Genomic DNA, 21627 nt, shown 5'->3' on the forward strand with positions numbered 1-21627 from the left:
ATCCTGACAGTAAAGTCTAGGTATATTTGATTGACGATGGTCTGCCATTCATGAGATGTTCTAAAGGTAGGAAGCGTAAAATGGCATTATAGCTACATAGATTAGCAAGGCCTCTCCAATGAATGACAGACCAACCAGGAATGTTTGTGGTGGTAACATCAATATCAATGGAATCATTCGACCAATGTGAGCTGGTATGTGGTCTCAGCGTCTGTGTCCTGAGGTCTCTGCAGCAGGCTCTGTCTGTGTCTGAGTATCCATAGCAACGCACATTTGAAAAGGCAGAAGGCTGAATGTTAGCCAAGTGTATGGCAACTAGGGTTTTAACTAAAATGTCCTAGTAGGCCTATTGGGTAAAATTACACCCAGAATCAGTGGATGCAGAACAGTCCCATAGTTGGAGTTAGGGCTGATGAGCAGGGAGAGATATACATTTTAGTAATTTAGCAGTGTCACAGTAGTATTTTGAGTATTATTTTATTAGGATCCTCATTTGCCCCTGCCTAGGAGGCAGCTTCTATTCCTGGGGTCCAAACAGAAATTACAGCAAAATACATGATACACTACATGGCCCGACAGACCCACCAAAATACAACAATATAATACACAAGTCCATAATTGAACTTCATAATTCATAATGTCCATGTCTCTTCAGTTAACAATGTACTGCAAGGTGTTCTTTCATCGGTTTGTGACCTTGAGTTGCCCAGCCAAGACTTTCACCCCACTGAACAGCTGTGGGGTGACCTGAAGATTACAGTTCACAGACACTCCCTTTCCAATCTGACAGAGTTTAAGAAGATCAAGAAGGAAGAATGGGAGAAACTGCCCAAATACAGGTGTGAAAAGCTGGTAGAGGTATACCCAAGAACATTTGAAGCTGCGATCATGGCCAAAGGTGCTTCCAAAAGTAATGAATAAAAGTTCTGAATGCTTATGTACATTAGACACTTTAGTTCTTAATTATAAATTAAATAAAATATATTCTATAACATAACTAAACATGGAGAAAATGAAGGGGTCTAAATACTTCCCAAATGTCCTGTCATGTAATATTTCTTTAAGTCAGTGAACTATTAATTGGCAGAGATCCTGTGCTTACTGTCTGCATCAATGATTGTAATAGCCTTGCGAAATGCAGACTTCTCTGTTCTACACCACTGAAACTCGGAGCGAAGCCGGTTTTCTTCCACACGTGTGGAGTAGGTTGTTTATATATCACATTTTATCCTTACTTCAGAGTTATAACAGCAAGCCTTAAAACAATCAAAAGTGAAAAACTGTGAGAGGTTCTGAAAACCATTTTAAGGCACTGTCTATGGCAGATTTGCATTAGCCTTAGCCTGTGTCAGGACTATCCTTTTCAGTGATACTGAGGATGACCAAAAAAAGCCCCCTTCCTATATTTTATTAATCAACCCTCATCTATGGCGGTTGGGCTGATGGAGACTTCCTCTATAAGCATGGAGACATTCACTACACAGCTAGTTATCTAAAGAAAATGGGTAAGGAATCTTAGACCTCTGCTGCATTGGTGTAGGAGTAGACATGAGGACGGAGGTACACACACTAATTCAAATCTGGCGAGTCAGGGGGACACCCCATTCAGGACGATGGCATCACATTTGGAACCTGACGTGATGCAGTCATCACGATCACTGCAATACAGGATACGTAGAAAGGATATACAGACGGCATATAATAATCCACCTTAGAAAAAGAATTTTAACAAATGAATACCGTTTGTGAGGAGACCCACCTTCGTATCTGGTGGTCTGGACAGCATCACTGCCCTCCCAGCCGGGCCAAGTGCGATCATTCTGCTGGATTGTCCTTGCACCATCACAGTTATACTGGTGGGAACTCTGAGCCCTGCTGCCAATAAACAGTGATGGCATGGGTTACACATCTATTCAGTTTTTTTCAAATAGAGCTGGTTGTCAAGCCTAATTCAGACAGCATTTTATTTCAGACGCAGAAAAGCATATTTCCACTAGACAAAAAAGTGTTTCTCTCTAAATCGGATTAAAACAATCAAATACAACTATGTGCAAACTTGGTTTAGCTTGTATTTTTATGTCTGGCTTTTGTCAATGACAAGAAAATGAATCATGTTTACAAGAGCATATCAAGGGGATTAAAGAAGCTTAGAAAAGACAACAGCAGGAGTGGATATTGCATCAGCAACACTTTTTTGATAAAAAAAAAAAAAAAAAGAATTCAAACATGAATAGTTTTCTAGTTTTTATTTCAATTATAGAAACAAGTGGTATGCCGGGTGTGAAAATTATTGCTTCCAACTCTACTTCTCCTACTCCTTCCTCTCTATGTAGTCCAAAGCTAGTTTGTGGGTCCTTGTATAGACCTGGAATCATGGATGGTGCTTGTTCGTTGCAGGTGATTTCATTAAAGGATTTACAAAATGTTTTAACATGAAGACCAAGCAATCAAAAACAAAAGAAAGGTATCTTTATCAAGTGGACAGATTTGCTGAACAAATGCAGTCTGAACAAGGCCACTGACATGTTCAGTTATAAAGTGACATTTAGTCAATATTGAAAACTTATTTTGGGCCTCTTGATTCACAATTCTTATGACATCAACTTCCAGAGGAAACAGCAACAAAAATGAACAAATCATTCACAGATTCTCATTTCAGCGTTTTGAACATTACATACTTGCACATTTTAATTGATACATGAATAATATGCATTAAATGTAACTTGTAATTCCAATGTCACATCCACTTGGACCATGATATTCCTTGATGTTTTTCTTTATGGCTCTTTCCAAACATTGACATTAGTAGAAAAGTACATCCCATTACGATACAGATCTGTACACTCCAATGCTACATGGCTGCAAGCCTCACTTTTCAGATCATGACAACACCTAGGGTCCTTATGGATGATCATTTGCATACACATTATTGATCACGCTGTACACATGCTGTCCACTATCTCTCATCTATTCATAGTTTTGCCATGGTGACCTTGTGATAGGGCCCATCCTGCTATTCTAGTTTTGCCAAAACAGGGGGTTAAGGATTTAACCCTGGGCAATTAGCGTGGCCGCCGTTGTTTGACAGTTCGGGACATACCGGCACTTTGGGCGGAGATGTGTGCCAGGTTGGGGAGGTTGCTTGCCAGCTTGGCAAGCCCGCCGTTAGTGAGTAGCTGGTGGATGGCGGTTGTCTTGGTTAGCCCTCCAGTGGAGACCACAGGCACTGCCCGGAGCAAAGTGCTGCTACCAGTTGCTATGGAGTTAAGTACCTGACCCTTGGGTTTCCCACCGGGGGCCTGGGGGGAGAGGAGGAGAGGTAGAGCCAGTCCGCAAAGTTAAAGACAAGGATACTTTTAGCAGGTTTGTGGCCAGCGTGTACCTGAATGCCACCCATGGTACAGGTTGTGGTGGGCAGGCTAGGAGATCTGGTCACGATCTCCTGCAGACTGAAACTTAGGCCTTGGAGGAGGCTGCTGGCAGAAGGTGCTGCAGACATATACAGCAAGAATTAATCTGCAAAGTTTACAAAACAGAAGGCTGAACAGCACAACTGCCGGCGACGACTGTGGAAAACCACCACTCTTTATTTGCAGGAGAAAATGGTGGTCCAAAGGTTAAGCCTCCAAACATTGCAGAGGTGCAACAAGTCATTTGCCCATCAGTGATTGTTACGAAATGCTCAGTCATAACACAAAACAGAACTACCGCCTTTAGTTCCACCCTTTTTACATTTAACATGGATCCTCGCCAGTACAACTAACAAATAAGAGAAAATATACTGTACAACATTAGCTGGTTGTAGCCAAGTGTTACGACTGAAGTAGCTTTGCTGCGGTGCTGAATTAGGACAGTCGTGCAGGCAGGTAGGAGATACCTTGGGCAGTAGCAGGAGCTTGCGCCTGGACTGGTGAGGAGGACCCTGACACCATGCAACTCTGCAGGTGGTGGAAAGAGCTGGACCCCATGCTCAGGGCACTAGACATCCCTGTCAGACTACCAGACCTGCAGCAACACACATAACCAATCTACTCAAAGTTGCTCCGAAGACAGAGCTGCAGTAGCTACCCCAGCGTTTTTCTATTCAACGAATTCCAACCAGAGTCCAGAACTCGTCAATCCGTTTGCAGCACACACACCGCTGCCCAACGGGAGATAGATTGGAGAGTTGGAGATTGAGTGTGTGTGTATGCGCGTGCAAACCCACGTGCGTCAGGCTTACCGCTGTGCAGTCAGGAGACCAGACAGTTCCTTGGCTCCAGACACAGTAGGTCCCACAGTCACAGTCATAGGCTTCCCAGAGGGTCCCACTGCTTTTGGGAAAAGACAGTAAGCCAAATGTGATCGGACAATCTATCAATCTATATACTCATATTCAGTTCAGCCACAGAGTAAAATAAATGTGGCAACCATTCTCTTTAAGGAATGGCTTATCTAATGGAGCAGATATTTGCTCACAAATGTTAATCTAAGCCAGTTACCTTCCTGTGCTGCAGAGCCAACAGCACCCCCTGCTGGCTCTCCATGCTGAATGGTCACCTTGATCTTGGCTCTCTTGGATGGTCTTGTAGGAGTGGGGCTGGGTGTCTGCCTCCTCTTTATATGGGCTCTTAGTTCATCTCTATCCATGCCCTCGGTTTGCTCACTAGATACAGGCACTAAAACAGATACACATCCATCAGTCTCTATGATATAAAGCCACATCAACACCAATCTCTAATTCACTTTGAGTGTAGAATATTGTAATGTGTGTAAAACCAAAATGACCAGCATTTCCCTACTACCAAATGTCTGCCTAGTGTGTTTTGCTGTAGGCTCTCACTCAAGTTTCTTTTTGAAGTCAAGGGGAAGATGCATCCCGTTAAACACAATAATGGCGCAGAAATTGCTTTCACTGTTAAAAGACTCAGCTTTATGCGCGTAAAAAGGATTTCTAAATGGATTATGTAATCGAGAAAAGCCAGCTGAACGGAGTGTGCTAATTGCAGTGACTATGTCATGTATTCTATATAACAGGGAGGTACTCCCACAAAACAAGTATCATTACAGAAAACTAGTATTGTAACAGATATGGAAGTATGAGGTTAGTTCATTTCAATTGTGCAAATGTTGTGGAATTAAGGTTGGGGGAAAAAACCTTTAACAATATATAGGGCAGAAATACTAACATATGAAATAAAAGTAAAAAGCTGTGGCCAGACAGGTTATTATATTTTGTTGATTGACAAATTCATGTGCATGTTCAGCTGTCTAGGTTATTTGATTAATCTGAGCAATAAGTGAATGTGTGAAGGGACGGCGATGCACTTGGCGTTGGGCTAATCGTGATAACACAGAAATGCACTCTTCAGTTATATGCTTCACCGGGATTTAAAACATACTTCAGAGTTTTTTGATAAGTAGTAAATCCCATTACAAATATTAAGCCAGATAAAACAGATACGACTGTATGACAACTTCAGCACACACCTACTACATAGGTATTCCAATGGAACGTTTCTGAAGAACATTCCATTTACTGTTGGAGCAACTGCTTTGCTATATAACAATAATATTGCAATATTGCAGTGAAACTTCAGAGTTTGAGTTCCAACATCCTCGGGTCATGCTGCTCAGCCCGGGCCAATATTCACCCAAATCAAATCATGCATGCAAATGTATCTCCAGAATCTTTAACAAGTTGGGTTATTCAGGATCGTATTTTGACTAGTTTCATTTAAAAATACCCATCAAGCATTTCCTGCACATTTTAGATGAAATAGCTTACTTCTTTCATGTCTCATTTGGCAGTGAAAAACAAGTCTAGGGCTTAACCACTGAAGGAAAGAAAACCATTATTGTACAATAATGTACTCTTTCCAAATAGGTCAACTTAAAGTATACTACTTTCTGTCCATGTCTCCCAGCTCTACTCTGGCAATAACTCAGAAATTGCAGACAGAATAAAAGAGAAGAGAAAGTGGAGAAAAGGAGCAGAGACAGATACTTACCAAAAACACAGGAGGGTGTGCCAGGAGGAAGATTTTTCCTCACAAGCAAGTTTTGTTTCATAAATGCAGCAAACTGAGCTGGAATTAATTGAAAATAAAGGTGGAAAGTAGTAGAAAGAGAAGAAAATATTTCAGTCACGTTCTGTTGTGCCCTTCTGAAGTTGTGTCTGCCTTAACACAAAACAAATGTCACCACAGAATATGGTATGTAAAGGTGGGCGTCTGCCAATAATGTAACAGACTATACATTAACGTAATGATTTACAGTTATGGTAATACATTGCAGATATTATGAACAGAAAGTAAAAATTGGTTTGCAGACAATGTAATCTTTGTTACATTGTTCGTTAACGGTTAGATGATAAATTTGCAAAAAACTTTCTAATAGCTAAAACCATGAATGTAATAACCTAAATTATTTATTTGGAGCATGTGAACACTAGCGAGTTCACCTATGACACAATGTATTCAGTTGAAGTTTGAGGCATATGCAAATTCAACAGCAATGCACAAGAAAACCAAGAGTCCAAACCCCATGTCTTGACTGTAATGACAAAGTGAATATACCATAATAACAAACGTTATATATACACTCACCTAAAGGATTATTAGGAACACCTGTTCAATTTCTCATTGATGCAATTATCTAATCAACCAATCACATGGCAGTTGCTTCAATACATTTAGGGGTGTGGTCCTGGTCAAGACAATCTCCTGAACTCCAAACTGAATGTCAGAATGGGAAAGAAAGGTGATTTAAGCAATTTTGAGCGTGGCATGGTTGTTGGTGCCAGACGGGCCGGTCTGAGTATTTAACAATCTGCTCAGTTACTGGGAATTTCACGCACAACCATTTCTAGGGTTTACAAAGAATGGTGTGAAAAGGGAAAAACATCCAGTATATGCGGCAGTCCTGTGGGCGAAAATGCCTTGTTGATGCTAGAGGTCAGAGGAGAATGGGCCGACTGATTCAAGCTGATAGAAGAGCAACTTTGACTGAAATAACCACTCGTTACAACCGAGGTATGCAGCAAAGCATTTGTGAAGCCACAACACGCACAACCTTGAGGCGGATGGGCTACAACAGCAGAAGACCCCATCGGGTACCACTCATCTCCACTCCAAACAGGAAAAAGAGGCTACAATTTGCATGAGCTCACCAAAATTGGACAGTTGAAGAGTGGAAGAATGTTGCCTGGTCTGATGAGTCTCGATTTCTGTTGAGACATTCAGATGGCAGAGTCAGAATTTGGCGTAAACAGAATAAGAACATGGATCCATCATGCCTTGTTACCACTGTGCAGGCTGGTGGTGGTGGTGTAATGGTGTGGGGGATGTTTTCCTTGCACACTTTAGGCCCCTTAGTGCCAATTGGGCATCGTTTAAATGCCACGGCCTACCTGAGCATTGTTTCTGACCATGTCCATCCCTTTATGACCACCATGTACCCATCCTCTGATGGCTACTTCCAGCAGGATAATGCACCATGTCACAAAGCTCGAATCATTTCAAATTGGTTTCATGAACATGACAATGAGTTCACTGTACTGAAATGGCCCCCACAGTCACCAGATCTCAACCCAATGGAGCATCTTTGGGATGTGGTGGAACGGGAGCTTCGTCCCCTGGATGTGCATCCCACAAATCTCCATCAACTAAAGAAGGCTTTCAGCACCTTGTTAAATCAATGCCACGTAGAATTAAGGCAGTTCTGAAGGCGAAAGGGGGTCAAACACATTATTAATATGGTGTTCCTAATAATCCTTTAGGTGAGTGTGTTTTTTTTTTTGTGTTCCCAATTTATTAAGAATACAGTCCCTTTGCCATTTCTCTCTAAATTGAGCTCAGATGCAGCCTGTATCCTTCAGTAATCCTTGAGATGTCTCTATAACTCGAATAGAGTTCCATTGATTGGACATGGTTTAGAAAGGCACACAGATGTCTATTTAAAGTCCCACGCCATGAAGTCCAAGGAACTCTGTAGAGCTTTGAGATATACTTGTAGTGAGGCATAGATCTCAGGAAGGTTATAAAAACATTGCTGAAGAATAAAGTTCACAGGAGCACAGTCACTGTGAAATGGAAGTCATTTAGAACCACGAAGACTCTTCCTAGAGCTGGCTATCCAGCCAAAATAAAGAACCAGGCCTTGTTCAGGGAGGTCACTAACAGAGCTGATCAGGATTGAGTGAAGGATGAACAGAGCAAAATAAAGAGAGGCCCTTAAAGAAAACCTGATCCAGAGTACACAGGACCTCAGATTGGGGCGAAGATTCCTTTTGCAGTAAGACAATGAGCTGAACCACACAGCAATCGACCGACCTGGAATGGCTTTGAGACAAACCTAAGGTCCATGAGTGGCCCAGCCAAAGCGTTAAAACCCACTGAATATTTTTGGGGAGACCAGAAGACAGCAGTTCACAGACACCCCACATCCAATCTGACACAGCCTAAGAGGATCTGCAAGGAAGAATGGTATAAACTGCCTACATCCAGGTGTGCAAAGCTGCTAGAAGCATACCAAAGAAGATTTGAAGCGGTGATCGCTGCCGGCTCTTCTACAAAGTGCAGAAAAAAAATCAGAATAGTTTCGTGAGAAATTTCAGTTTATTTTGCAATTTCTCTCTTAGTCATCAGAGTATTGTGTGTAAACTGACAACGAAAAAGTAATCAATCCTAAACTATAAAGAAAACGAAATGTGGAAACTGTGATGGGGTCTGAATTACTTCCTGAAGCCACTGTATGTGGTTCAAAAGTTACAAATGATTTAACTCTGAAATTTTGCAGGTGTAAAGTGAATAGAACGGCATAACAACCATGATCAAAAAGGTGACAGCAAAAGAAAATTCTGAATCACTGGACCTTGGCAGAACGGCACACATTTTTATTACAAACTACCTACAGTGGGGAGAACAAGTATTTGATACACTGCCGATTTTGCAGGTTTTTCCACTTACAAAGCATGTAGATGTCTGTCATTTTTATCATAGGTACTCTTCAACTGTTAGTGATGGAATCCAGAAAACCACATTGTATGATTTTAAGTAATTAATTAGCATTTTATTGCATGACATAAGTATTTGATAAAGCAGAACTCAATATTTGGTACAGAAGTCCTCTATACAGACCTTCACCAGATCCTTCAGGTTTCGGGGCTGTCGCTGGGCAATACGGACTTTCAGCTTCCTCCAAAGATTTTCTATTGGGATCGGGTCTGGAGACTGGCTAGGCCACTCAAGGACCTTGAAATGCTTCTTACGGAGCCACTCCTTAGTTGCCCTGGCTGTGTGTTTCGGGTCGTTGTCATGATGGAAGACCCACGACCCATCTTCAATGCTCTTACTGAGGGAAGGAGGTTGTTGGCCAAGATCTCACGATACATGGCCCCATCTATCCTCCCCTCAATACGGTGCAGTTGTCCTGTCCCCTTTGCAGAAAAGCATCCCCAAAGAATGAGGTTTCTTCCTCCAAACACGGCGAGTGGAGTTTAGACCAACATTTTTATCCCTGATGTCCTTACACAGCTCTCTGGTCTTGGCCATTGCGGAGAGGTTGGAGTCTGTTTGATTGAGTGTGTGGACAGGTGTCTTTTATACAGGTAATGAGTGGAGAACAGGAGGGCTTCTTAAAGAAATCTAACAGGTCTGTGAGAGCCGGAATTCTTACTGGTTGGTAGGTGATCAAATACTTAACTCATGCAATAAAATGCTAATTAATTATTTAGATTCCGTCTCTCACAGTTGAAGAGTACCTACGATAAAAATTACAGACATATACATGATTTGTAAGTAGGAAAACCTGCAAAATTGGCAGTATATCAAATACTTGTTCTCCCCACTGTATTGGCTTCTGATAAGTGATTGAAAACATGGGCTTCTGTAAATAAAATCTACTTGACAAATAGGTTTGACATATTTACAAAGCTAACAGACTGAATTTTATAGTCGACCTTCCACATAAAATAGGTTTCAGTTTTCATGGTTTATTTTTATAGTTGTATTTTTTTTTATTGCCATAGAAATGGCCACTAACATTGTAGATTGATTGTGGTAACACCATAGACAAACAAGGATCTGGTGATAAAAACAGGATGAGTAATACGACTATTAATAGAATATGACTAGCCTCAATTTGATTTCGATAGGTCCAACCCAGCAGAAAAGCCTCAAAATTGACCCACCCTCTGAGACATCAACTGAACGTGATTCTTATGTTACACACTGAATTAACCCTACATATATTGTGTAGTTTTTCCCAACACAACTAGGGAAGGGAGTTTGGATCGGTCTCTATCGGTCAAATTGTATCCAGATACACATGTACTTTAGATACAATTTCAGAAACTACTAGACTAGACATCCAGCATTTACAATATCACAGTACATGGCCAGATGATGCTATTACAAGCAGGGTTTTTTTCAGTTCAAGTTGAAATTTGTTAAATTGTTCTTTTAACTTACATAAACAATATTTGATGAGGAAGCATTTCCACCTACACTGGGAAATCAGTTATTATATTTATAGATAACAAAAAGGATCTGTAACAAATTAGGCAATTTAAACACTGAAAGAAATACTAAATTGCAAAGAAATCCATATTATGAACATTCAGAAACAATGGTATAATTTAGCTCAGTACAAATTGGCTATGAAAAGGCACTTGGATAGTGCAAAACTGAGAAGTCCCTGGTCAAGTTGCTACAAGCACAAATCCATTGATTCTAGTGCAAACCCCTCTTACAGGTGTAAAATGAACACTCTGAAAATGATTATGCAAACTTTCTCAACCATTCAGTGATATTTTCACCCGTATCAAATATGTTAGCAGGCACCGACCTTGAAGCTGAAACTCTAATCACAATGTTGTTGTGTATGTGGGATCTGAGTGCCACACTGAAAACAGACATCTTCATGAGAAGTTGTGGTTTGGACTCAAAAAGAATATTGAAAAACAATCAAGAATTTGAACAATACCTAAATAGACAATCCTAAAGACTAATAAACAGAGATGGATTCACTGTTTTTTCATAGTATTGATGTTTTCACTATTATTCTACTATGCAAAAATAAAGAAATCATCTTGAATGAGTAGGTGTGTCAAAACTTTTGACTGGTACTGGTAAGTTTTTATTATTATTCAGAAACATACCAACACATTTTTGATAAATATTATTACATGATATTTTGGCCACATTGATCAACCATAATTCTATTAAAATGTTCCTAAACCCAGAGTTCTGGAAAAATGTATCGTCAAGGCAGGTGATTTATTCCTTAGAACAAATGGGACAAATATGAGAGCTCTGTGTGTGGTCGTACATGCTAGTTAGCACACAAACCTTGTGCCTGCTTATGTGTGAGCACCGTCCCAGAACGCTGCATATGGGTCTTTAGAAGTTGTGTGGCGGTAATCAGGCTGGACTTCTGTGCTGGGGACAGTCCCGAGGTCTTTGGCTTAGGGCTGGAGGTTGGACTGCTGCATACACTGGACAAATCCTGAGGACACAATTAGAAAATACAGCCAACCACATGATCAACAACAGCTGTTCTTGTTAGTCTTCCTGAGGATGTCTTAAATACTGACAAAATGCTGGATGTACTGTACCTCAGAGCCTGAGGGGGACATGGGTACTCGGAGGGCAGGAGAAGAGGGTCGGGCCCTCTCGATGTCAAAGGGTAACTCCCGCCGGGGCTTCTTCTTTTTCTCTGTGTCCAAGTCCCTCTGCTCTCCAGAGTTGTGGCTCTCTGCCCGCATCAGCACCCCCGACAGGAAGTCTGCTATCTCATCCTACACACGAAAGAGAATTATCAATATCTGCATTAAAATCATTTTGCTGAGACATGGCTATGTTTGAGTTTAGAAAAACTTTTTTTAGAAACTACCCCACGCATGCAACCTTTTCAGAATAACATAGACGTTACTTCTTTGCAAGACAAGAAAGAATGACCAACCTGAATGCAGCGATCCACCATGGTCTGTGTTAGCCCCTCTGATTTCATCTTTGTGGAGTTGATTCTGTGGACCGACCCGAATAAGAAGCAAGAGTCTTTAATTTAACCCGAAGGTCAAAGACAGGGTGGCTAGAATTGTCAACACTTGTGTTGATGTAACATGGAAATACTTTTTTTTGCATATCCCAACTCTCCCTGAGACACAGTCAGAGAGTGTTATGGCCAGAAATGGGCCATTATTGAATAGCCCAGCAGAAAATGACTAGGAAGGAAAAACAATATTACAGTCTGTCCTTTGTCCACAGAAGAACATTTCTGCCAGGGCCACAGTGTAGCCTTGTGGTAAAAAGTTCTAATCCCCTATATGAAAAGGTAAAGCCCTGGCGTTCTGTATTGGATTAAGAGTTGGGCAATGTCTGGATTTACCCTCAGTCCCAACCACCTGTCCAAACATTAGACAGACAATGTAATAGTTTCTTTATTTAACCATCAAAAGGGCACACAGAGGGGTAAATTGGCTAGAATAGCACAACGTGATAACGCACATAACTTAATTGTTTAAAAAGCCACACAAAAACGATCTTCTACCTAATTAGATATTTTGCGCTGCTTGCTGCTGTCCGCACTCACTATTTCAACAATCTGTATTGTTCCTCAGCATTAGGTCTCTTACATTAGGTCAATCTAACTAACACATACGTTTTTGAAGAAGGAGTACAGGGCCCATGGTGATGAACACTATAGCAGATGACCAAAGAATAATGGTGAAAGAATGCACTAATATATATTTAAAAAATATAAACAAACTCACCTGAGGTTGTCATCAGCTCCCCCCACCACCACCATGCTGTTGTCAGCTCTGAGTTTTTCTCGAAACTCCTCCATGGCTTCTGTACCACACTGAAGCGCGTTCTGACCAACCACGAACAACACTGGGGTCTTCATGTCCAATAAGGGGTCATCCACATCCTGCCAGCGATCAATGTAAATACAGAAACAAAAATGAAAAGTGAAAAATTAAATGTTTTCATTCTGAAAATTGCAGATGTACTGACTATGATATTTTATTTCAAATTCCAAGTTCCAACTGATTGCTAAATAGACTTAAATATCCAAAAAGTCTGATCGTTCAAACCTAATCTATATGTTCTCTCTTTGCCTTTCAGAACAGTGCCTCTTGTCTCTCCAGGAACTTTTCCTTGGCAAACACCTCAGGGCAGCTAGCATGATATTTGAAACCTATGCCGTCATTCAGTCAACAGATGAAAATATGTTGGAGACCTAAAACATTAAAACCACTAAAACCTTTATTTGACTAAAGTCACTCAAAAATTTTAATGTTTTAATAACTGTGGGAAATGGGCAGATATTTTGCAGGGAGATAGTCCCTCTCATAAGAATATGCTTAAAAAACCATACCATTCTAGCTTCTGTGACAATGAATAAAATCAAATAAATTAAGTCTAGAGTTTGAGTATTTGTTATAGGTAATTTGACTGTTACAAATGAATGACATCAAAAAGGAAATCCTATTCATATAAAGCATTCAAAGAATAATGGTCAATGAGTGTCCAGCTTGTCAACACTCTAGCAGCGTTCATACTCCATAATTTCAAAGCTGTCGATTGACTGCAATAACTAATATTGTAAAATCATAAAAACACAGATTTCTGGATTGTCTGCATACTGAATATGCAGACTTTTGAAAGCTAATGTGACCTTTGACTCAAGACACAAACCACAGGCCTACGACCCACAGAGAAACATGTGAAATAATGTTAAAACTAAGGGCTGCTTGGTCTACATGGCCTACTCATTGACTAAACCTCTAACATAATTCAGTCAAGTCATATTATAGTGAATTAGCACACATTATTGTTAAGTGTGACAATTATTGGACACCCTTGCTTTTATGAACTTTGTCCACCCTCCTGTTGCAACTGCATTGAGCCATTTCAAGTCAGTAGACTGAGATGACCATTACTAAATGTAGATTTTGTGGTCTATTAACATTTTCTTTTTGGACTCTGTGTGCTTGGGGTCATTGTCTTGTTGGAAGATCCACTCGTGGCCAAATATTCTGCTGGCAGAGATTACTAGGTTTTTGCTAAACTGTCCTAGAACTCAGTTCATGATGTCGTTGACCCACAGAGATAACAAATACACAGAGTGAATACCGAAAATATTTGGACAGCAGTACATTTTGCTTTTGTTGGCTTTTTATTGCTGTGCTCTGCCCTTGAGATCATACAGTTGGAGCCAGTTCATTAGTTACTTGTGAATTTGGTCATTTGTTATGGTTTTGTTTATTGAATTGGTAATTGTAGCCAATTTGGCCTGCTCATATTGGCAACTGTTGCATATTTTAAAGACAATTTGACATTTTTAAATTCTGCCCTTATCGCTAATTTATCTTTCCCCACTTTCTCACTAATTGACACACACTAATCTTGTTTGTTCTGCTTTTTATAAAGGAGACAAAACCAAAAAGGCCACATGCGAACAAGTGACCATACATCCGATCGCCTTATTCAGTAAGTATAATCTGCTAACATCTCCACAAGGCAACAAAAAACATTTGACCATGTTTTCCTTACCCCTCTTGGACCACTGATTGTTAGCAGAGGAAAGCCAAGACAAACCACAGCTGTCAGGTACTCCATGAGAGAGACCTGGAAGAGGAAAACAACATAATTAAGTGGACCAATGTAACATTCACAAATGACAAGGTAAAATAGCTCAAAAGGCTTGACTTTGAATGAACACAAAATGCATATCTTTGAGTGTCACAGAATAGTACTGAATAACTTTTCCAGCATTTCTCTCAAAAATGTAGCCGTCAAGTATTTTCCGCCTGCTGTATTTTCTCTCAGTGCCAGTGTGACCTACTGACACAGCTGCTTTGTGTGGATCAGTTGGTAAAGCATGGCACTTCAAACCCCAGGAACATGGGTTTGACTCCCACAGGAGAGCAGTATAAAACACAGCTAACATATATGCACTCAATCTTGTAAGTTGCACAAGATTAGGGGTATTCAAGTATTACGGTATGAGGTCCGGTGCCTGCTGGTTTTCTGTTCTACCTCATCATTAACTGCACCCACCTGGTGCCCCAGATCTAAATAAGTCTCAAATTAGAGGGATGCACAATGTGTAAAGAAAAATGCAGTGGAACTGACTTTGAGGTGGAGATTTGTATACCACTGCCCTAGATTAACACAGACCATCAGTTCTGACAGGACTGCAGACCTGTGGTCTGAACACCATGTTCATGACTTGACTAAAGCATTGGTGTTGGATTCGTGTTTGCTATGACACACAATAAGGAAAATTCATATTAGATGCACAAAACGCAGAGCTTTGTTCTGTTCACCAGTAGGAGGTATAATGCCGCACCCACCAAACACAGCCAACATCAGCTGGTGAGATCATAAGCTTCACACAGGTTTCTCTCGCTTGCTAGTTAGCTATCCTTAGCCTTGTTAATAAACACAAGCTGCTTTGAAAAATTAAATGTTTTTTTTTTATATATAACTGAAAGCAATATTTTTTACCTCATTCTATAGAAACGCAAGCTCGCTCAACACTGACATTTTCACTGCGTCTAATTGCTAGATTCTGTCCCATTTCTGTCGCAAAAATGGACTGATTCAAAAGATATGACCCTTTATCTCACTGCTACGTCTTTTTTCTATTGTGCTTTAGATGATTGCATTTTACATTATACAGGCATATTATATGGGCAGTTGTAAAATTAGGCTATAGCCTACTAAAGGAAATTACTTCTAACCATTTATCTAGGCTCCATTTTGTTCAGAAAAAGAAAACAGGAATACCGGTGCATTAATTCAGCCAAACAAACAGTTTTACTTGTGAAATACAGTTTATATGGGCCAATCCAGATAGTTTTATAGTTTTTTATTAAGTTTACCTCCACCATAGCGTCTATGAACTGTATTGCTTTTGCCACTAGCCGTTTTAACAGCTTATTAGCCAGTAATAGTCTTACTAGTATCTACTAACTTCCTAGGAATAAATCATAAGTATAGAGCAATTACTAGCAATACTGAAAATAAACTTTTCCATGCCAGAAACAGTCTCAATATAAGCGTATAGAGTTTGTTAAGGCTTACCATAACGTAACTACTGTTTGTTGTAGCCAGCAAATGTTTTTATCTAACCTGACCAAAACGCATGCACGGATGCGCACTTCGAAAATCCACCAGAAACAGTCACAATATAACCATAAACGGTTTTATTTCAGGATTACCAGGATTTCAGGATTAACATATATACTGAGGGATTTAGCCAGCGAAGTTTGTCTATACGGAATGATTCATAACGCGTACTTTGCTTCGCCTGTGAGGAGATACGAACTCGGGACCTATAGTTTACAAGTCTGCTCCTCTAACCACTACACTATTTAACAAGGGGTAGTCAGTCAGTCAGTAAGAGACATTCGCTATTTTTGGTCGGCTTCACTTACGCGGTCCGGCAAAAAGCACAAGATATAATAACACTGGATGTGACCTTGTATTGTTAATAAAATGCTGGTATTATTTATTTTTTTTATTAACATTTCTACATTTTCTAGCACAACACAGAATACTTGTTCATTTGAGGTTTCACAATGTTTGGCTACACCAGTCCATCCCTGATTCTCAACAGCAAATAACATGGCTCTTGTGGAGCTCACCAGTGTGTTCTTGTTTCTTACAATGTACCAAACAGTTGATTTTAAAACACAATGTTCTGACTCCGATTGACTTAATTTGTCAGCCTCATGATGTCCAGTTTTACCAGCATTGACAAATCTTTGTTGATTAATAAAATGGAAAAAATATAATGCTCTTAAAAAGCATCCTTACATGACAGGCAATGAGAGCTCCCACATTCCAGCCAACCAAGATAATGGGTTTGTGAGGGAAGTGACTGTGGACCTGTGCATAAAAACAATAAAAAGTAAATAAACAGGAAAAATGACATCCTGCACAGCCATCTAAAATAGCTCCTACAGTTTTTAAGCGTTTCCCAACTCCTGTCCTCGAGTACCCCACACAACACACATTTCTGTTGTAGCCCTGGACAATGAAAGTTTGTACTGTTGAGGGTACTCAAGGACCGGAGTTGAGAACCACTCGTCCATTTGGTACAAATATCTTCCCAACTTCAGAATCATATAATAGCCTTACCTCCATGACTTTGGCCCTGACGGTACCCAACATGTGCTCCAGACACTGAGTGATGCCCACGTTGGCTCCACTGTTTACGTGGGTATTTACTGGGATGACCTGAGATCGATGTTTGTGAATTAATTCAAATATTTGAGCAGAAGCCATTTTGGTATGCATAAAGCGCAACTAAGTCTAGATACAAACCTTTCCAAAGCAGGAGAGTTGGGACTGCCAAAATCTCATTCGGCGTGAGGTAGAAAGAGCAGGATTGATGGGCCCTGATGGTGCAATTAAGATGAGTGGGGAGCCAGGAAGCTTGCTCTGCAAAAAACAAATACAAATTTGCATCGGGTCATTAACATCTCTCTGAATTTAATTCATAGAGTCAAGAACAATTCAGGTGAGATTTATTCTACTTCCATCATGATATACTGTAATCAGCTATATTAAAGAAGTACCATCCCTTTTATTTATACAACAATTAGTTCAGTCTTCCAATTCCTTTTTTGACAGCAGCAAATTCTGAATGCACTACAGACATGGGGTCGGTGATACAGTAGAGCAGTCAGAATCATACCGGTTTGTTATGAGACAGAACTCCCACGGCTGGGTCCCAGGGCCTCTTCAGGAGTAGTGACAGGGCTTCTGCACCTGCAGCTCCCGTCTTTACTGATGATGTCAACAGCATCCTGTCAATCAGCGAGGGCAACTGCACCGAGAGGAATGATTTGTCATCTTGGACCTCAGAAATGAGCCTATTCTCCCAGTCACATAATGAATTCCTCTGTAAAGGAATGTAAACGCATGGGTACCTTGCTCTTGAGTGTCTGCAGTACATCCAGATAAGCAGCCAACATGGCCAGACTGAGGGACTCTATAAGGGTGCTGTGTAGCCATTGGGTCAGTCTGGTGTCCCAGTTGACACTGGCCAACGCATGGCGCACCTTCCGGGCACATTTATCCACGGCAATCCTGCGCAACACTGGCTCATTAGAGGCCTAGGAGACAGAGGACATAATGGTGATTCAAAAGGGACACTTAAAAGAACTACAAAAAAACAAATTCGGCAAAGGCATTTACTCACGTTTTCATTGGCTAGCCGGGCCAGTCTTTCAGCTTGCAAAGGCTTCAGCACCTTATTAAACAACTTATTTTGAGCTACCGACCATCCAGCCCTAAAACACAAACAGTAATTAAGTCTAAGAATGACCACTGTTGGCCATTGATATTGAAACAGGTGAACCGTATTTGAAAGCGTAAAAAGAGAATGGTGTAAACACAGCAATGGAAAAACAGATATCCTTAGAAAAGAAAAAGATGATGTTAACTCAACAGCGTTGAGGTCCAGGCAGAGCCCACTCACTTGTTGATGTGTTCTTCCCAATCATCAGGGGGTGGAGGACCATCAGCAACAGTTCGAGCAAATAAAACATGTCGCTCACACTCATTCATAACACTGCGTGCTTTGTGATTGTCATAGAGTGGAATAGGTGTAGGTGTGACAGACTCCACATCTATTGACAGGTCCGATTCTCTGAAAAACCCATTTAAATACATATCTTTAGCACTTAAATAAATAGCACTCAGTTCATTATATCTATTATGAAGATAAAACATTTCCTTTGTTCAGGGAGGGACAAACATGATTTCCGTGTTGTCGGGAAGTGGGGACAACATCGTTTGAGAATTTAGTCATTTGTAAGGATTATGAGGATTGACACTCACGAAGTGGAATCAGGCTGGCGACGGGGTGTGACAAACAGCATGCGTGTGGGCCGGGCACTGCTGGCGTCCGGGTGGGCATTCCATGGCTTGGCATAGCTGTGGTCCAAGAACACCAAGTCCAGATCACGCTCATGGACGGACAACTGGAACAGCAAGGACGTACTCATCCTCCGCGCCGATGTCTGGAAGTCCCTGTCCCCACCACGGTGCATCCTCTACAGGGGCCACAAGGCCCGTACAGCTCTGAGATGGAGTCGGGCATTCAACCCTAGCCTGACCAAGGAATAACCAAAATGTAATCACAATAACCAGTCATTTTCATCAATCCTCATGTGAAATCACAACTTGTGGCTTTGAATTCATTCTTTTCGCATTTATTTAACCAGGTATGCAGATTGAGAACTCAATACACAGATGCAACTCAATACAGTGCTAACAAGCGCAGGGACCCGGTAGTTGCTCAGACAATATGGAGTGACAGTGTCAGGTTTGAGAGACAGCAGAGACCTAAAAAAGAACGACAGCCAAAAGAAGCGTTGACTTAAGGAATGACCATCATGTGAGAGCAGCTTTTTGGGTAATTGGGTAAGCAGGGGTTGAGGAGCTAGGTGGCGGGGGGGTTGCCTAAAAGCAAGTGGTAGATGCAAAACAGGAATTTAGCCAGGAGGTGGGTCTGGAACGAGAGAGCATCATCTTACGAAAAACCAAAATACTTATAGGTGTCAACTCTGATACAACAAAGATAAAATGTTTGTGGGGCAGGCAGAGAGAGGTAATTTGCCATTCAATAATTGTTTTTAACTGCAATTGAAAACTAGTTGGAGATCAAGGAAGGCATGTTGGGAAGGTATGTTATTGAATCTGTGTTGAATAGTCAGCACATAATTCATTAAGGAGCCACATACTTTTGGTTATATAGTGTATGTGGACACATCTAACTAGTGAGTTCAGGTGTTTCAGCCACAACCATTTCTCACAGGTGCATAAAATCCAGTACATAGCCATGACATCGCCATAAACATTATCATTAAAATGGGTTATACTGAAAAGCTCAGTGACATTAAACGTGGTACTATCATAGAATGCCACCTTTGTAAAATATCTGCCATACTAGATCTGCCTCGGAGAACTAAGTGACAAATGTGGGCCTTCTACAAAAAAGCATTACACAGACATTTGAACTAAACGCTTAAAAAGGAGCCGTGACTCTTGATTCAGTAGAGTCCTTCCAAAACAACAAACAACACATCACAAGTAGTTGTATATTTATTTTAAAACAAGCAAGACGTGGTTTATAGCATACATAAAACCACGCGTTTGTTTCATGTACCACAGAGCGCAAGTTGATTTATAAGAAACAAAAATATTAAATATATTGAAATGTCTTAATTATATCACTGGCTTTACTGAGTGACATTACGTTTTCACACTAATAAGTGGCTAGCTATATCAGCTAGTTGCTAACCAGCTAGGCTGGCTAACTAGCAACATGGCCTACTTCATCCAACGTTACTGTGTAGGTAGCTAACATGTTATATATACAGAACTAAGTACGAATTGAAGAGGGTATAACACAATTTTAAGGGTATCGCCGGGCATTAAGAAGTGCAGCTAAGACAGTAAATGCATAAGCAGGAAATGATCAGACAATGCGAGCTACGTAACATCTTTAGCAAGCTAGCACGCGCGAGTCGCATAGATCTCTCACCTTATCATACTATAACCATTTATAGCAATACCTGCTTGTGATCTGACTCAAATTCCAAATGAAGTCAAATAAAATAAACTTCAAAAAGAAAATTCCCAGTAAAAGTGTGGGCAAACTGAAAGACTCATCCACCTTATACATGCAAAACAGCGCAGTGGGAAAGGATGAACTACGCAAGGTTTGGGTTAGTGCAGGCCTGTCTTCGCAACCTTCTACTTCGCGTCTCTGATTGGTCAGTTTACAGAAGTGGTAATCCCTCGTTTTTGAATGGCTGCAACTTGCAAGCTTCTAGATACCACGTTTTCTATCTTCGTCTGTTTACTTACGTACCAACATATCCTTTCAAAAAAAATATCGGGATCTGAAACCGTTTTTTTCCAGTGATTCCAGCTTATGTACGAGAATGTATGGTAGGCTGTTTAACATGTATTCATCTGAACTCACTAGAGAGAGGCCTAGCTTAACAACTGGTACTTTTATTTTTAAGTAGTACGCTGATTTTTCAAATTTGCAATACTAACATTTCAGTTTTACTCATTTATTTAAATACATTAATATGCTTATTCAAAAACGAGTGAAATTATTGCTGGATTTATTTTAAAATCACTCAATTTAACAGATGGCCGTTAAAGAGCCATTTCATCTCTTTGAAATGTGTATCTTAGTTTGTATCTTGTTTTTTTAGGGCACTGAGATTTGAACGTATTTAGAATGCTGAGTGATGTCTGCAAAAATAAATTTAGTATTTTATTTATTTATTTCATGAGCCTTCATGTTATACCGATCCTACTTGTGTTGTTGCGGTTGTCCTTGACTGAGCCTTTCAGCAATGTTTCAACAGATCTTTTAAAAAATATGTTTTTCTAAGAACTCTCTTCGGTCTGCACTTTATGTTTTTGCCCCCCCCAACCTCAAGGTAGCTAGCAAACGTTTTGTGCATTAACTTTACATTACGGCTTGAAAAACTTTTTTTTTACTTGAAGTCTTAGGAATCAGACTTTGTCTGTGGATTTGAACTTTGTAGCTATACAATCTAACGGAATCCTTTTAATCTAGCTAAAATCTTATTGGCTGAAG

At 40.4% G+C, this 21627-nt stretch overlaps 1 protein-coding gene across 14 annotated transcripts; it reads right to left on the bottom strand.

Annotated features, from left to right (window-relative positions):
* Positions 1–461: 461 nt before the first annotated feature.
* On the bottom strand, positions 462–20746 carry kansl3 (KAT8 regulatory NSL complex subunit 3). Of its 14 annotated transcripts, none has more exons than XM_020052835.3 (23): positions 20582–20746; positions 18843–19115; positions 18481–18651; positions 18202–18292; positions 17930–18115; positions 17695–17826; positions 17322–17438; positions 17136–17234; positions 16812–16883; positions 14541–14615; positions 12755–12912; positions 11944–12007; positions 11597–11779; positions 11331–11487; positions 7151–7207; positions 5991–6068; positions 4482–4658; positions 4223–4313; positions 3878–4005; positions 3383–3489; positions 3101–3299; positions 1760–1875; positions 462–1658 (listed from the first exon to the last, which is right to left on the bottom strand). In XM_020052835.3, the coding sequence occupies exons 2-23, from the start codon at positions 19052–19054 to the stop codon at positions 1656–1658; spliced, it is 2673 nt and encodes an 890-aa protein (XP_019908394.2). In that variant the 5' UTR covers positions 19055–19115; positions 20582–20746; the 3' UTR covers positions 462–1655. The 14 variants fall into 14 exon arrangements, with proteins under 14 accessions (XP_019908394.2, XP_010874719.2, XP_010874733.2 ...); XM_010876417.5 differs by having other exon boundaries at positions 20551–20746; XM_010876431.5 differs by lacking the exon at positions 7151–7207 and having other exon boundaries at positions 1760–1872; positions 4223–4310; positions 20551–20746.
* Positions 20747–21627: the final 881 nt, after the last annotated feature.

Source organism: Esox lucius, chromosome 13, assembly GCF_011004845.1.
Source record: "Esox lucius isolate fEsoLuc1 chromosome 13, fEsoLuc1.pri, whole genome shotgun sequence".
Classification (NCBI taxonomy): domain Eukaryota; kingdom Metazoa; phylum Chordata; class Actinopteri; order Esociformes; family Esocidae; genus Esox; species Esox lucius.

Excerpts from the sequence above, each read along its gene's own strand:
- kansl3 (XM_020052835.3), bottom strand. The coding sequence starts at position 19,054 with ATGCACCGTGGTGGGGACAGGGACTTCCAGACATCGGCGCGGAGGATG. Across the intron at positions 17,235-17,321 it reads AACTCTCCTGCTTTGGAAAG|GTCATCCCAGTAAATACCCA; the intron begins GTTTGTATCTAG and ends CATCGATCTCAG. Across the intron at positions 6,069-7,150 it reads TCTTCAACTGTCCAATTTTG|CTCAGTTTGCTGCATTTATG; the intron begins GTGAGCTCATGC and ends AATTAATTCCAG.